At 40.0% G+C, this 16100-nt stretch overlaps 1 protein-coding gene across 2 annotated transcripts in view; it reads left to right on the forward strand.

Annotated features, from left to right (window-relative positions):
- Positions 1–12853, forward strand: part of ACTR3B (actin related protein 3B) — a 29325-nt gene extending 16472 nt beyond the window's left edge. Inside the window, exons 9-12 of one of the 2 annotated variants that reach the window (XM_051610145.1) lie at positions 1462–1554; positions 10508–10633; positions 11087–11170; positions 11912–12853. In XM_051610145.1, the coding sequence (XP_051466105.1) occupies positions 1462–1554; positions 10508–10633; positions 11087–11170; positions 11912–12046 (438 nt within the window). In that variant the 3' untranslated portion in view covers positions 12047–12853. Of the gene's footprint in view, positions 1–1461; positions 1555–10507; positions 10634–11086; positions 11171–11907 lie in introns of both variants that reach the window. The other variant, XM_051610147.1, reaches the window with a different exon arrangement.
- The last annotated feature ends 3247 nt before the right edge of the window (positions 12854–16100 follow it).

Here is a 16100-nt window from a genome sequence, read left to right on the forward strand (position 1 = left end):
AAATTCCAGCCTTAATCTCATTGTGGTCAGTTTGCAGCCATCTGATCTTGTGCCAGCATTAGACCGCTGGGCTAAATAATTTGCCCTCCCTGCTGTTTACCCATGTGGTCTTAAAAGAGGCATTGAATCCCATGTCAGACATAATTTTAATAGCTCCTCTTTCTGTAGTCCCTTTAAAGACTGTTGAAAACAGGATAAAGGACTCATTTCCATTTTCTTAATTTCTTGATAGTTTCTTGGCTCTGTATTGAAAAAAACCTAACAAACTAAACTGACTTTGTAGACAAGAAAAACCACACTAGGTGATCTGTGCTGCACCCAAAGAGAGGTTCTCGTTGGACTTTATTAACTCCTTACATCAAAGGGTGTCAAGTTAGCCAGGCAGAAGCTGCCTTTGGTAAAGCTGTTTTGTAATCTTTTCCTATTTTCAGTTTAAAAAAATTGTTTTGAAGTCTTTAATACTCTTGAAGTTAAGCTTTGGGGGTTGTAGTTATCCAGGTTATTTCTCCACTTTTTAAATTGGGTATTTTACTTGCTGTTCTCCAACCAGATGGTATTTGCTAGCAGACTGCAGTTTCACTTGTCAGCTCTCTTGTCCCCATTCTGGGAGCATGTTATACTTTGCTTTGGATGGCATAACTCATTTCTACTTAGTCCTTTTGCCCTACACCTTAGGGAAAAATGCAAAGTTACATAATGATATCTATATAGTAGCATATAATTTTGTACTGATAACTCATTTAATTTCTCAAAGTTTGTTCTCTGAAAGGGCAAAACCTAGACTGTGATCTGTTGGGGTTTTTTAAAGCTCATGTGAATCTTAAGTGGAAAATTGCCACTACTCCAAGAATGTTTTCTAGCATTAGTAATTCTGACTCTCTAGTATTTATAAATGCAGAAATTTACATTAGCACTTTATTGATGTTTACACTGATGAGAACTTCTACTCAAAACTTTGGAATACTTATGCCTTTTTGAATAGTAGAGATTTTGTGTGTTTGGAAAAAAAAAATCTGACTTTTTGGTGGGAACTTAACATAATTTTAGTATGGTTGAATATTTTATTACAGGGGAACATTCTGATTTGCACACTGATATATTTTATTTTACTTAAAAGGAAATCCAGGACCACATTGCACAGTAACAATATGTGTAATACTGCAGGAAAACTCAAACTCATGTCAAATGCATTAGTAGATCCATAGTGCATAAATTGTAAACAGTGAGTTTATGACCAAGAATCTGAATTTTTCAGCAGAAAAAGGAATTCTCATTTCTCCAGAACAGAAGTAGGTTTGTTATAATGTAGAATAAGTGGTGAGCAGGAATAATACTGCCTTGGATTTCCACCCGCCCACTTTAAAAGTGCTGTTACAAAATCTCTCTACCATCTCATTTCTGCCTTTTTTGTTTCTCCGTTCTCGGGATGAAAAATCTAATGCCTGTTCTGTTTAATTTTAGTTTGCTAATCCTGATTTTATGGAATCCATTTCGGATGTAGTTGATGAAGTTATACAGAACTGTCCCATTGATGTCCGGCGTCCATTATATAAGGTATGGCCTTTCTGTTGTAAGATTAACTTAATTTGAAGACTACTTATCAACATCATCCTTGTGAAGCATATAGGTAGCTACCACTTTCCCTACTATGAGAAATGTGGACTTTGAATAGAAATAAAGTTCAAGTTAAAATGCTGCTTCTAAATGAAGAGTACTTTGTATTTGCTGCTTTTTATTTTTGAAAGAAGTGTTATCTGTAACAGTGGCTTGAGATGTAGGTAAGTATTGTCCCTGAGGAACTGAGGCAGAGGGGTTATTTGTATCTGACGTTTGTAACATGAATTCTTGTGCATGATGGTCTTTGGTTTTTGCCCATTTTATGGGTTATGTCATGTTTTCACCCCTCCCATCCTCCCTCTGCTTTATTAAGCAGTATTGTCAAATACATGTTTCTTTCATAGTCTTGGCTTGTATGTGCCCACTGTCTGCAGTTTTAGCCAGATACTGAACCCAGTATGAAAGTACCTGAAGACTTAAAATCTTTTAGGAGATAATAATTAGGTCTGCTTAAACTTGCCCAGGATGTGGTCCTGAGAGTACTTTCAGCCACAGCTTCTTTAAGAAATGAAAAGGAAGGTACTAAGAGGCATAGTCTATGGCAAGATCTCTTTGTATTGGCAGCACATCCTATGTTTCCTGGGTGTTTTCTGCTTGTGAAGGAGCAGTACCCTTTTGGAAATAACAGCATGAAGTAATAGCATGGAGAGGTTTGCTTGCTCATGTGAAAGCTGGTAGTTTTCCTCACCTATTAGAATGAGTGTTAAATTCCAGCCAAGTCGTATCTCAACATAATTAGTAACTATTAATATTTTGCAGTCTGTTCTACTTGTCTATTAAACATAATCTGTAATATAGAATGTGACCTAGTGCTGCAGAGCCAATCTGTGGAGCAGGTTAATGCAGGAAATTAAACTTAACAAGCTTATATATGGAGTATATTTTGCATATATTTGCATATATATTTTGCATAGATGTCTTCAGGGCTTTAAAACTAGGTATGTTACAGAAGACTGTAGAAAACTCTTATTGTCTTAGGGTCTTTGTGCTTAGGGTCTTTGCTTTTGTCTTGCAAGACCAGTTTGTTGCCATAGAGCAATAGGCTTCATTGTTTGGTAGGATAGGTTTTGCTACTGATTTGAGGAAAGTGGTTTTTAAAAACTGAAGTTAAGTTACTCCTTCCTCATCATAATCAACAGGAAAACCACCTTCCCTTGGCTTGCCATTGACTGAGGCTTTGTTTTTTCATTTTCTGTTTTTCATTACACTTGCTTAATTAAAGCAATGTTATACAGTTACCTATTGAACATAATGATAGATGGTCAGTAGTCATTCATGCTAGTAGTTACTGTCTTCTTTAAGCAAGGTCACTGCAAAGGGATGAGCATCTCTGTTCTCATTGTTTAAAACAGTGTATAAGTGCAGAAATCTACTCATGCTTTCTCCTGGTTCCTGTGATTTACCAGTTTGACCTGCACACAGTGCTGCGTGGTGGTCAGTCAAGGCCCTGTGCTCTACAGCTGGCTTTCCATCAGATGTATTTGGATTTTTCCTCAGTGTTCATGCAGAAAACACCTACAAGTACCCTTCTTGCAGATTATGTATGGTATCTAGCCTTTGAAGCATCATTTCATAACCCATCTTTTGATGTCCTGTAGTATTTATCTTTTTTTAGTGTTATTGCCAGTATCGCTGTTTCCCTATCAGATCAGCATCTCTCTTGTGAGGCCAGTTATCTTGCCTCCTGTTGATGTTTGGACCAGCAGGGCCTTCATAAGACTGACTTTTCAGCCAGATCTGTAGCTGTTCAATACCGTACACAAACGTGATGAACCCATTTTAGTCGTGTAATGGTTGCCAACAATGCACTCACTTTAATTTGCATGATTACATCATCTTAATGTGATTACTTGGAAGAATTGAGTTATATTCTTCTTTTGTGTGTCTTAACATGGAGTTGAGAGTCCTGGGTTGCTTGGGATGAGCTGATTACTTCTAAAATGGAAGAAGATAGGTAGGCTGCTTAGTTTGGAACCAGAGGACTTGCACTGAAATTTGAATAAGGTGTTTTTGTTTTTTTTTGTTTTTTTTTTTTTTTTAACAAACCCAAATCTTTGGAAAGCAGAAGGAAATTTAAAATGAGTGCTCAGGTGAAATAACAGAGAAGTAATTTTGGGTGTCAGCAGATGGCTGAAATAATCCAGCCAGCATCCTTGCTATGTTGATTTCCATTGAAAAATTACCCATCCTGCATGCAGCTAGAAATGCAATTGTGCTTTTATGGGGCTCGGGGAGGCATTCCATCACCCTTGGAATTCTTTGGGAAGAATGGTGTGTAGTTCATCTAGTTCCATATTTTTTGAGAATTTCTGCCTTTTTTCTTAAAATATTGTTCCACAACTTTACTTTTATACTTGTCTCATATCTATATAAATATATATTACAACTGCTATCACAGATATGCAGATAAACTAGAGGGAGGCAGTGGTAGCATGAGGAGGACTATGGTCTGCAGAAAAACATAGTCCTTCCACCAGCTCTCAGGGTACTATGGGCACACTACTGAACACAGTGGAACTACTGCACACCCAGCTTGCATCAGTGGGAAACACCTGTTCTGTGGTGCAGCCACAACAGATGGTAGTGTTGGATGTTTTCAGTACTAGCTGCTATTTAAAAATCTCTTTTCAACCTGGAAATGCTCTGAAACTTGTCCTAATATTTGTCAATTAGAGGATGAGTTTTGACACTGGGTGTCAAAGGAGTAGTTGACTGTAGTGATAGCCTGGTGAATATAGTTACAGTAACTTTAAAGGTGGTCAGAGGGCTTTCAGAAGTTCTGGAAACTGTTTGATACTATCATAGAATGGTTAAGGTTAGAAGGGCCTGTAAAGGTCTTCAGGTTCCAAGCCCCCTGCTATGAGCAGGGACACCTCACACTAGACCAGACTGAACAAGGCCTTATCTAACCTGGCCTTGAACACCTCCAGGGAGGGGGCTTCCACAACCTCCCTGGGCAACCCATTGCAGTATCTTACTACCCTCATGGTGAAGAATTTCTTCCTGATGTCTAAGCTAAATCTCCTTTCTTTCAGTTTAAAACCATTACCCTTTGTCCTGTCACTACCCTCTCTGATGAAAAGCCCCTCCCCAGCTTTCCTGTAGCCTGTTCAGGTACTGGAAAGGGCTATAAGGTCTCCCTGGAGCCTTCTCTTCTCCAGGCTGAACAGCCCCAACTCTCTCAGCCTGTCTTCATAGCAGAGGTGCTTCAGTCCTTTTGATCATCTTCATGGCCCTTCTCTGGACCCACTTCGACAGCTCCATGTCTTTCCTGTGCTGAAGGCTCCAGAACTGTACACGGTATCCCAGGTGGGGTCTCAGCAGAGCAGAGTAAAGGGGCAAAATCCCCTCAGTGGCCCTGCTGGCCACACTTCTTTTAATGCAGCCCAGGATGCTATTGGCCCGCTGGGCCCAGCTTATGTTGAGCTTCTCATCTACTACCACCCCCAAGTCCCTTTCCCCAGGATTGCTCTCCAGCCATTCTCCCCCTAATCTGTATTTGTGCTCTCTGGGTGTGGCCATCCAGCCAGTGGTCCATCTGTCAAATTCATATTTGACCAGGATGTCGTGTTGGGACAGTGTCAGGTGCTTTGCACAAATCCAGGTAGATGACATCAGTTGCTCTTCCACTATCCACCATCTCTGTAGCCCTGTTGTACAAGGCCACCACATTGTTCAGGCATGGTTTACTCTTAGTGAAGCCAGGTGGTTATCACCAGTCACTTGCTTATTTTCTGTGTGCCTTAGCAGAGTTTCCAGGACAATCTGCTCCATGATCTTGCTGAGCACAGAGGTGAGACTGACTGACCTGTAGTTCCCCAGGTTTTCCTTTTTCCCCTTTTTAAAAATAGGGACTATGTTACTTTTTTTCCAATCAGCAAGGAATGTCACCAGACTGTCATGACCTTTCAAATATGAACAGATGGTATTTTTTTTTAGTTGGTAATGGGTTTAGAAATTGTCACTCTTACTCCACACTCTGTATTCTGTTTTTGCCATCTGAAGTCTCTTCCCAGGTGCTTCCAGAGTTTAGATGGTAACAGGAGATGAGAACAGTATTGAGAGTTTTCTGGTCTGTGCCTTCTCCCAGTAGAAAGGATGTCAGGTAGGATCACTGCAGTCCCAACACCTGATTTCTTTCAACTGTGCTGTGGTTTTGACACAAAAATATGAATGAAAGAATTAAAGGTAACTGACATCTGAAGCCAGGTGAATTCTGTCAGAAATATCTCTGAAAGATCCAAGCTAAGCATATTAAAATACACCTGATTCAAAACATGAGAGATCAAGTTGTAGCGTCCTTAACCTCCAGCTAGCTTCTCAAGCTGAACACATTGCATGAGGTGGGGACTGTATTTTATTGGCAAGTGTGGTGTTTTATTGTCGATGAGCGATCCAGGTTTTCAGCGGAAACTCCACAGGTGTGTGGAGACAGGATTTTAACAATATTGGTTTTTTTTTCCTTAAAAAGGGTGACAATTTAGCTGGGTGTACAGCTGTTGTGGACAGTAGTGTTTGCTGATACAACTAAGATTTGGACTGCATTTTTTATATCAGTGTTGTCTCAGAAGGTTAAACTGTTGACTGTCCTGCTCATAACCAACCATTCTCAAAGCCTGGGAAGATCTCGGGTGTGGGAGACAGGAGGAGTGGTAAATAACCCCCTAACTAACTTGAATAGCGGGTGGATAGTGTGTGAAAGCAGCTTCCCATGCCCTGCGTGGTGTGTAGATGGCGCTGGCAGACCGCTGTGAAGTGTCTGGCAACAGGGAGAAATACAGCCTGTGATGGTGCCCAGCTTACCTCACTTTATCAACCCTGCTCTTGCCTTTCCGCTCCAAAATTGTAGGTATCCTCAAGGAGGAGACTGGATAGGGTTTCTTGCTTATCTGTGCCTGAGCCAAATGACGATGTTTGCTGTTAATTACTACGGTCAGAGCAGGGAGGCTCTGTGGGTGAGGTAAGGCTGGAGAGACTGCCAGGCAGTGGCATCATACAGCACTGCCAGTAAGACATGGGAGAATAAAGGAGTTCCTGCTACCTCTTGTGGAAGCCTCCAGTGATTAACACTGTTAGTGTAGCACAGGAGTACTGAGGAGAAGCCCTGTTTATTCCTATCACAGCTATATTTAAGTTTATAACATGACCTGTGCTAGCTGATTTCACAGTAGCTCAGTGCACCTGCAGTATTTTGTGGTTACTTTTCTGCCTGTGTGCAGGCATGTTTCTTTGGAACAGCACGACAAGAAGTTATGCTGAAATCTTTTCCTATTGCCTGAACTGTGAGACTAACATTGAAAAATAATTATTTTAAAGAAACAGGAATTGTTTTTTCATCATTAAAATTCAAACTTATTTCAAAAATAGTTTCTCACAGTACACTTATTTGTAATATTTATTTTTTATATGTATAATATTTCTCCTTATACTTTGCTTACAGTGTTGGCAAATACTGCTCCATTTTAGCTAAATTTAGAGGCATGTGGCTTAATTGATTCACTTGCTCATGAAGTGCTTGGTTTCATCGAGTTTTGAGCTGTAATGATTTTTATTAATGGTCATATATTGCTCTTGTTACATGTCTCTGGCGATTTGGTTCATGTTAAACAACTTTATTTTAGCCTGTCATTTGAAAGGAGAGCATACTGGAATGTGGTGCTAGAGTTCATATTTACAGAAAAGCAGTGGATGATTCTCAGACTGTTGCTGCAGAGTCTGAAATGTCCAGCTGAGAGTGTACTTACACTGTGTTACAAGGTGCAGTAGGAAGAGGCACAGACCAGGACCTTGTGTTTGGTAGTGTCGAGTTCTGCAGAAGCTGAGTTAGCCTTCTAGATTTTTAATGTAAACTTTTAGATACAGATTTCTGTTAGAGTAACTGGATTGTTTTGTTAGGTAGCTTCTTATCTCTGCAGCACTGTACTGTACGGGCATAGTACCAGAAATTATATAGAAAGAAAGTTAGTATCATGGAGTTTATGAGAGAAGTAAAAGGAATGGATGGAAAGTGAGAAATTTCTTGCCAGCCCTCTTGAGATGATTGGTGTTCACCCCCTTGGTTTCCTTCCAGAAATGTCCTACTTTCATTATTTTCTTGTGCTTAGTTTTTTCACATACGTGAAAGGTCTCCAGTCCTCTCTTCTAAGGGAATACATTCTTCAAAAATAACTGAAATTTTCAACCTGCTAGCTATAAAAGTAAAACTCAGCTGGAGCTTTTTTCTGTCAGATGATGTGATAATCAGTGTTAGCTGTGGAAACCTGTGGTCTGCTTGGAGCTGTTAAACCAGCCAAAGTGTGTTCAAGTAGAGTAAGATTAGAAGTCTTGTTTAAAGGAATCTGCTGGAAATGGATACTTGAATCTTAACTTCCTTGATGTCTTTTTCTGGGAGGACAGAATTCCCAGACAGGCTCAAAACCCAAACATCACAAGTAAGCTTTCTCCAGAGATGTATTTATTATGCTTCATTGTTGTTATGTTTTTCAATAAGTAACTACTGATATTACTGTGTTGCTTTGCACTCAGTTATTCTAGAGAAGTTGTTTTGCTGTAGGGGGTGGTTTCTTGGTGTTTTGTTGTTTGTTTTTTTTTATTCTCCCTTAATCTGACAGTGTTTTCCCACCTTCACTGGGTCCTTGGTAAGTGGTGGGTGTGTTGTTTGAGGGGTGAGGAATGTGTATGGATTCTGCTTTCATTGTGAGACAGGGCTGCCTGGCTTCTGACCTCCTTGCAGAAGACTGACCTGCGGAGTTGTGGTGTGTAGAAGTACTTCAATAATCATAATCTGAGGAAGGTGTAACCTTTAGTATCAGAATGGCTCTGATTGGGAGAGGCCTTTAAAGGTCACCTAGTCCAACTCCCCTGCAGTGAGCAGGGACATCTTCAACTAGGTCAGGTTGCTCAGAGCCCCATCCAACCTGACCCTGAATGTTTCCAGGGATGGAGGCTTGGGGCTGCTGCCACCTCTATGGGCAAGCTATTCCAGTATTTCACCACCCTTGTGGTAAAAAAATTCTTAGTAATATCTAGTCTAAATCTACCCTCTTTCAGTTTACAACCATTACCCCTTATCCTATCACTACAGACCTTGCTAAAAAGTTTGTCCCCAAACCCTGGAATGATAAAAGATCCTCCCAGTGTTGCTGCTGACTCTGAAGTTGTATGAGTCAGTCTCAGTCGTATTCAAACAATTATTCCTGGGTGTATTTTGAAATCTATTTTTAGTGGTAGGATTGTCCATTTTATGGAGTATACTTGAAGCTTAATTTGCTTGGAATACAATTACTGCTTTTACTGCTTTCACCAACTTCATTATCTCCAGGTAATATTTTCTGATGGCATCTTTTTAATTGCTATTTCATCACTCAGGTTGGTTGTTGTCTTTTTTCCCCATTAGCAGTTTTCTTTTCCCATGTGGCATGCGTGACCACTTTGAGGCAGGTTAATAGATGTTCTTCTGTATTGGGAGAGCAGGGGGAATCTCCCTCCTGCTTTAATTTTAGGACCAACTGTGGTTTCTAGGTATGACTCCTTTCTTCTTTGCTCTCCTTTTTCTTTTGGAAAATGTTTCAGTAATGTTATGGGAATATATGAATTTCTTTTAAGTACACTGCATTGTTATGCACTCTTCTATACTGTAGATAATGTGAAGATGTGAAGAAAGGAGTTTTTTCTACTGTAGTATTTCTTATGATGTGCAGAGCTTTTTTCATGAATAAACAAACAGCTTCCTTCTCACTTCACAAGTTACAAACAAGATTTTTCTTGTTATCTGTTGCTTAAAATCCAAGCAGTTACTTCTGCAGCCTGCAAGTGTGAACACTTATTATGCGTGTCTTTGACTCTTCAGATCTGTGTGCAGGGCTTCTTGGCTGAAAACAGTGGTTCAGGGATGCTTTGATTATATGCACAGTTTCGATCTGCAGTGTCAAAATTGTTACTGAGAGGTAATCGTTTGACCTGTGTGTAATGAACTCTCCATCTCAGTTGAGTTCCTTGTGCATGTGTCTAAGGCATGTCAGGGGGTTTAGTAAGCACCAAGTGGCCCTTTTGGTTGGCAGTTGCAACAGTGTGCATGGGCACACATGGCATTTTGTCACATAGAACTCAGTTTTCTGACTATGAAATGTGTTTTTGCTGCTACCAATACTATGTTCTAAGATTCCTTGTTTGAATCCCCCTACTTTTGAAACGACTTATGCCTTAGTCTATGACACTGCAACATCATGAGAATTAAGGTGGTGACATTTGAAAACCGTGATTTAGAATCCAAGTACAAGTCTGGGCTAAGAGGCTTTTGGTTCTGCTTTGAAAGTTAAGTAGTACCAGGCAAGCAGGTACAGATAAGAAAAGTGAGAGGCATTGTACCTTTCTGTGTATTGCACTCCTCTTTGGAGGTGTGGTACCTTTTTGAAGAATCCTTGGGTTTGCTGGTTGCTGGGTTTTAGAAGCTTAACTCATAAAATAAAATTAAAAAAGGAGTTCTAGGTAACTACAGCTTTTGGAAAGATACTAGTAGGCTAGAGCCTTATTAAGGATCAGGGCTGAAACAGCTGACTATGAGCATCTCTGGGAAGCCTTTTGATATAGTGTCTTTTTTCTGCTGTTCTGCACAGGTACTACTGTGCAGTTAGGGTACTAGCTCACCAATTCCATGGAGCCATTATATTTTTTTCATAAAATATTCTACATAGAACTCTTAAAGGGAGAAAAAAGAAGAAAGTAGAGGACTCTGGACCTCCTGTGGAAACTGAGCGATGCTTAAGGTGTTCTGTGTAGCCTGTAATTTTCCTAGTGATGTTAACATCCAAACAGTCGCCTCTGCGATGTTGACTTTTGGGAAACTTGCTTGAAGATAGATTTAAAGAATGTGTCTTTAATTTCTATACAGAATGTGGTCCTTTCAGGAGGATCCACGATGTTCAGGGACTTTGGACGACGACTGCAAAGGGATTTGAAAAGAGTCGTGGATGCGAGACTGCGAGTTAGTGAGGAGCTCAGCGGTGGTCGGATAAAAGTAAGTAAGAATTTCAAGTGCATTAATTACATGAGCAATGAAAGAAATAGAATTCAAAAGTTTCACTTTACTAGTGAAAATGCAGTGTTGTAAAATGAGTAACGTGTGTGTGTATATATATGTGTGTGTGTGTTGTTAAATGTATTGGTAGCCTGGCAATGTATGACATGTCTTTACAGGAACTTTCCAGTCTCTAGGGGCATTTCTGGTTTCCCTTCCAGAACTTGTGTGATCATAGCAGTAGGCAAGAGAGATTTAACTGTTGGGTCCTTCAGCGTACTAATCATGAAGGGTTTTATGACTTGGTCTCCTAGGGAACATGGCAGACAGAGTGATAAGTGTGAGATAGTGATGTGAATGAAGAAGTAAAGGTGTCTGGGTCTGAGCATTTTGAGTTTGGAAGACTCTTGCCAGAAAATGTAAACCAACTAAATATGAACTGTTTTTTCTTAGCCGAAACCAGTTGAAGTTCAAGTGATAACACATCACATGCAGCGTTATGCTGTTTGGTTTGGTGGTTCCATGCTGGCTTCAACAGTAAGTTTTTCTCAAAATTATTCTGATTTTTTTTTTTTTTAATTGCGTGTCGTCTCCTGGCTATAGTTGCTCTGAGTATAATTGATCTGAGTTTTAAACCTTTTCATTGTGACAGCCTAAACTGTGTCACATTCTGGAATCTGTACCCAACTTTTATCTCAGTAAAATTCGTACAGGGCAAGTGGGGCTTTACTTGAGAAAGGATATAATGATTTGACATAATTCTGGAGTAGCTTTTATATGATAGTTGCAGTGTAGTCCCGTTATTCTTGAAGTCAGCAATTGGAATTAATTAGGTCTTTAAATGTGAGAGAGAAGCAAGTGCAGGAAAATGGGAGCAGTTCCTTTCTCTGAAGTGGGATTTCTTAGTGCTGTTTTTAAAAGCAGTCTTCTGTCCAGACAAACTTTCCTTGATTAATTGTATTCATATCCTAATTTTTATTCTGTTTCAAAAATATAATATTACATCATGAATCATAGAATCATAGGGGTTGGAAGGGACCTCTGAAGATCGAGTTCAACCTCCCTGCTGCAGCAGGAACACCTGGGGCAGATCACACAGGAATGCGTCCAGATGGGTCTTGAAAGTCTCCAGAGAAGGAGACTCCACAACCTTTCTGGGCAGCTTGTGCCAGTGCTCCATCACCTGCTATCTAAAAATAAATGTTAAGGCATTAGTTTACTAGTCAGTTTCCCTACTTGGTGTATTCTTAATGTTTTTGTTTCTATTTTCATAGCCAGAGTTTTTCCAAGTATGTCACACCAAGAAAGACTATGAAGAATATGGCCCTAGTATTTGTCGTCATAATCCTGTTTTTGGAGTCATGTCCTAATGCTCGTTTAATGGAAACAAGATCTCCAACATCTTTCTGGTGAAGAAACTCCTGTGTTGCAGAGGCAGGCAGCAGATACTTTAAATACTGAAGTGAGATGTGGTTAACTCTTGGAAGCATTTGGATCACCACTGTGCACTAAAGCACAACTTAGAGCCCCAAGTCATTTCAGTAAAAGCCATTGCTCTGCTGACTACTTTAAAGCCTATCCTTTCTTCCTAAATGTGAAGTAATTGAAAATAGGTAAGTTTTGGTTTAGAAGGTTGTGCAAATACTACTGAAACTGAACCTAGAAGAAGAAGGCAGTGTTTTACTGCTTGTGGAAAGATCTCAACCTTTCTCACTTGTGCCCCGATTCCGCAATCAAATCTTTAGCAATGGAGCACTAATTACCACATTGCCTTCAGGGAAGTTTGAATGGATGCAGGTACTTGCCAAATGGATTAGATTGCAGGATTTGGACTGTAATATGTAAATGTAGGGTTTTCAAATAATTTTGTATTTTATGATATTGGTAAGGTGAATTGATGAGTAGTTCTAAGCACAAACAGCTGTCAGAGTCATGGCACGATGTTATTATGCCTTCCCAGGTGTGAGGCATGTGTTGGAGTTGTGCTGGTGTGTTTTTGGCAAGTAAAAAGCACCATGTATGCTAGAAACTGATTTGTTCATGTTTGGATGACACAAAATAAGTGATTTGCAGTATTGTATGAAGTTTATAATAGCCACTGTTACTTTGTTTTGAATTTTCTGAAGCTGTTTTATAGAAGACAACGTTTTGTTTTGATGTTGGTGAGTGGTGGATGACACGGGCCTTGGACCAGTGAAATAAATGCTGTTAACATCTTTACGAATGTTTGTGGTAGTCATGATTTATATACCTGTCCATTTTATTTTACAGGGTTAGCTTTCCATTTATGTCAGTATCTGTGGAATCATAGTCACACTGGAGTTGGAAGGGACCTCTGGAGATATCTGATCCAGACTCTTGCTTAGTGCAGTACTGCAGTGTCAAATCTGGTTGCTCAGGGCCAGTCAAGTTTCAAGGATCTCTGTAAATGGAGCTTTCTTAATGTCTCTGGGCGACCTGTTCCAGGGCTTAACTACCCTATTATGGGTACATGTTGTGGGCACAGTGTTTGTTCTTCTGTATTTTAAATCTGAATAGGCTAGGAAATCCTATATATTCTGTCTGTATTGATAATTAACTGATCTCTGGCAGCAGAGGCTTTGTAACTGTGTAGCCCAGTAAAAATTTTGCACAACACATTAATTTGATTTTCACTGACATGGAGGGATTGAGACCAAGCAATTAGTTGTTCAGTATAAATTAGAAATTAAACAAAATGAGACTCCATGACTCAAGCCTGGTTCTGAATGGTTTTGAACTTAAGCTCAGCTCTCAGAAGAGACACATTGAAGCTTACTTTCCTCAGTCTTCTGGCTGAGAAGGAAATGGGTAATGTATCTAATTTGCTATGTGCTGTTTCAGCTTCTTCCAGTGTTACATCAGCTTGTCTCTGTTTAATACTGTGTTTCAAGTTTTTCACTTAACTGCTGGCTGCTTGGGTTTTTGGTCTGTACAGCAGAATCCAGCAGTGGGGGGGCTTGGTGTGGCTAGAGTCAGGCTCTTAGTGCTGCAGAAAAGGGAATTCTGGGCATGTGGCATAGTTATGTGTGGTCTGCAACCAGTGTTAGCCAGGTATTGAGATACCTTTGAGAGTTAGCAAGAGGTGGCATTTTTGCTCTGCACTCCTGACATAAGGCATGGGCACCTATTTTTTTTTTTTTTTTTGGGGGGAGAAACTTCTTTCAAAAAGCAAGCGAGACTCACTTTGAAAGCTCGTGCTCATTATTAATGAAAATCAACAGTAAGAAGACTAATACAGGATGTTCAAATGCTCTGGAGCTGAGTTTCCCTGTTCTTCAACTTTTTGGAGCTACCCATCACAGTACAAACCATGTGAGTTTAAAACAGTTACTGGATGGAAAAACGGTTCAAGATGAGCTGTGTCAGGGGACAAATCCAAATGTGAGTTGTTGGCTGCTTTTCTTCTTACTGACTACTTTTGGGCTAATTCAGGCTTGTGAGCAGGTAAGCTTGTCTTTTCAGTTATGTTTTATGGATTCCTTGGAAATATTTTATGAATAACCACAAGGATCTGTGAGCAGCAAGTTGAAAATTGATTCCCTGACCTGCTGTTTTTGGCGCTAACCTGAGAAGGAACATATGTATGTGGTTTTAATAATCTTGGACAGAGGAAGGAATGAAACCCAAGGCTTAAAGCCAGAAAAGCCAGTAAGGATCTATTCTGCCTCCAGACACACACTAGCAGTTACTAGTGCACTTTGCAAAGCCTGATTTCATAAGGTGTGCTCTTTCTAAACCTTTAACACATTAGGGCAGGATTCTGGAGCCTGGTGAGGGTAGCAGTTTGATCCTCTAATAGCTTGCTGTTGCTGTAGGGGTTGTGGTACTTTTTTGTCCTTGGAGCAGGCTCTAGTGATCACAGGACACTTCTGTGAGACTAGTTGACGTGCTTACCTTGCAGAAAGCTCTTCCCACTCCTGTTTTCTTGAATGCAATGATCTGTTAGATTGACTCACCTTGTTTGATGAAATCAAGTTTACAAGATAGAACAATCAACCTGGACCTATACTGATCTTGAGCTTTGCTGCTGCTTGCTGAATGAGTCTTGTGAAATGAGGGCCTGATTTGTTCTTTTTTTATTGGCTTGTAAAATGCCCTGAAAATCTCTTGAAAAGCACTGCAAAGATGCAGGTCAGCAGCATTCCAGGAGTGGTGGGACTGTACGGAGACAGAGTGTAGGTAAGCTGACTTGCAGCAAGAAGTTCAGACTCATCTGAATAGTTGTAACTGGGGCTTCTGACTTGTTGAGGGTTTATGGTACCATCTGCCCATTAGAAAAGGGAATTAGCTGTCCCCATCAACTAATCAGCAAATGATGTGTTTTAGCCTTGATTTAACTTTGGCTTGGTGTGCAGGGTATTGTTTCCTGCTGCTGATCCTGTGAGCTTTTTCCTTTTTTCAGTAGTATTTAAGAGCACTTAAGGCTTTTTATGAATGTGAAGAGTGTTGTGCCTCTGTTCAGTGTGGTACTTTCAATTAAATACAATTAGTAAAGTCTTAACTTGAAGTGGAATACTGATCTTTCTGTAAATAATTCATTCTTTATGATCGCTGGGTTCTCTCTCATCTGGAAAAATTACTGTTTTGCCAAACAAGTTTGCAGATGGAACTAGTGAAAAGCTTGTTTAAAACCACCAGGGATGCTGAGCAGAGATATGCAGCCTCCTGCTTAATTGAAAAGTGCATTGAATAACATTAAAATGTTCTGTGTGGTGGCTGTCAGAGTGAATGAAAACTCAGGTAAAACTATGGCAAAGAAGTAACTAGTTGCCTCATTTCCATATGCTGGTCTTTAGCAAGAACATTTTTTCAAAAAGTAAAGAAAAACCCAAAGAAAGAAGTGAAGGGGAGCGTCCATATAGCTTTTCAACTTTTTAGGTGTCTTTTCTGCAAGCTGAACCTATGTGATAGGAAGAAGAGGTGGAATACTGTGTGTTCACAGCTTGCTTCTGTGGCCACTTTTGTGCTTATTGTTTCGTATCTGATCATTTTTCTTTGGACACTTGGGGCCTGGCCCAAAGTCAGAGGAAAAAAATTTACTTATTGATACTGTAAGGTTCTGGAATCCCTTCCCTTTCTTATTGCCATGTCAGTCTTGGCTGTACTGTATCCCTTTGGGCAGATCACTTCATTTCTGCATGCTGTCTTCTGATCTTTTCCTAGTGACTGCCTCTTAGACAAACCATACCGTTGGTGTGCTCTGACGTAACTGTCAAATCCTTAGGTGCAGATGTCTGACAGGCTCACTTTGGTTTCAGATGAGTAGTGTCATTGTATCTTGAGGGCAAGTCATCTCCTCCTATGATATGCATCTAAAACAGGTTGGTTGACTCATCCTTTGGTAGTATTTTCTCCTCTCCATTGACTGTAAAAGTCTATAATGTCTAGTGTGAATGTTGCATGTACTTCTTAAAAGGCTCAAAGTTAGAGGAAGAGAATCCCAGGC

Source organism: Apus apus, chromosome 2, assembly GCF_020740795.1.
Source record: "Apus apus isolate bApuApu2 chromosome 2, bApuApu2.pri.cur, whole genome shotgun sequence".
Lineage (NCBI taxonomy): Eukaryota > Metazoa > Chordata > Aves > Apodiformes > Apodidae > Apus > Apus apus.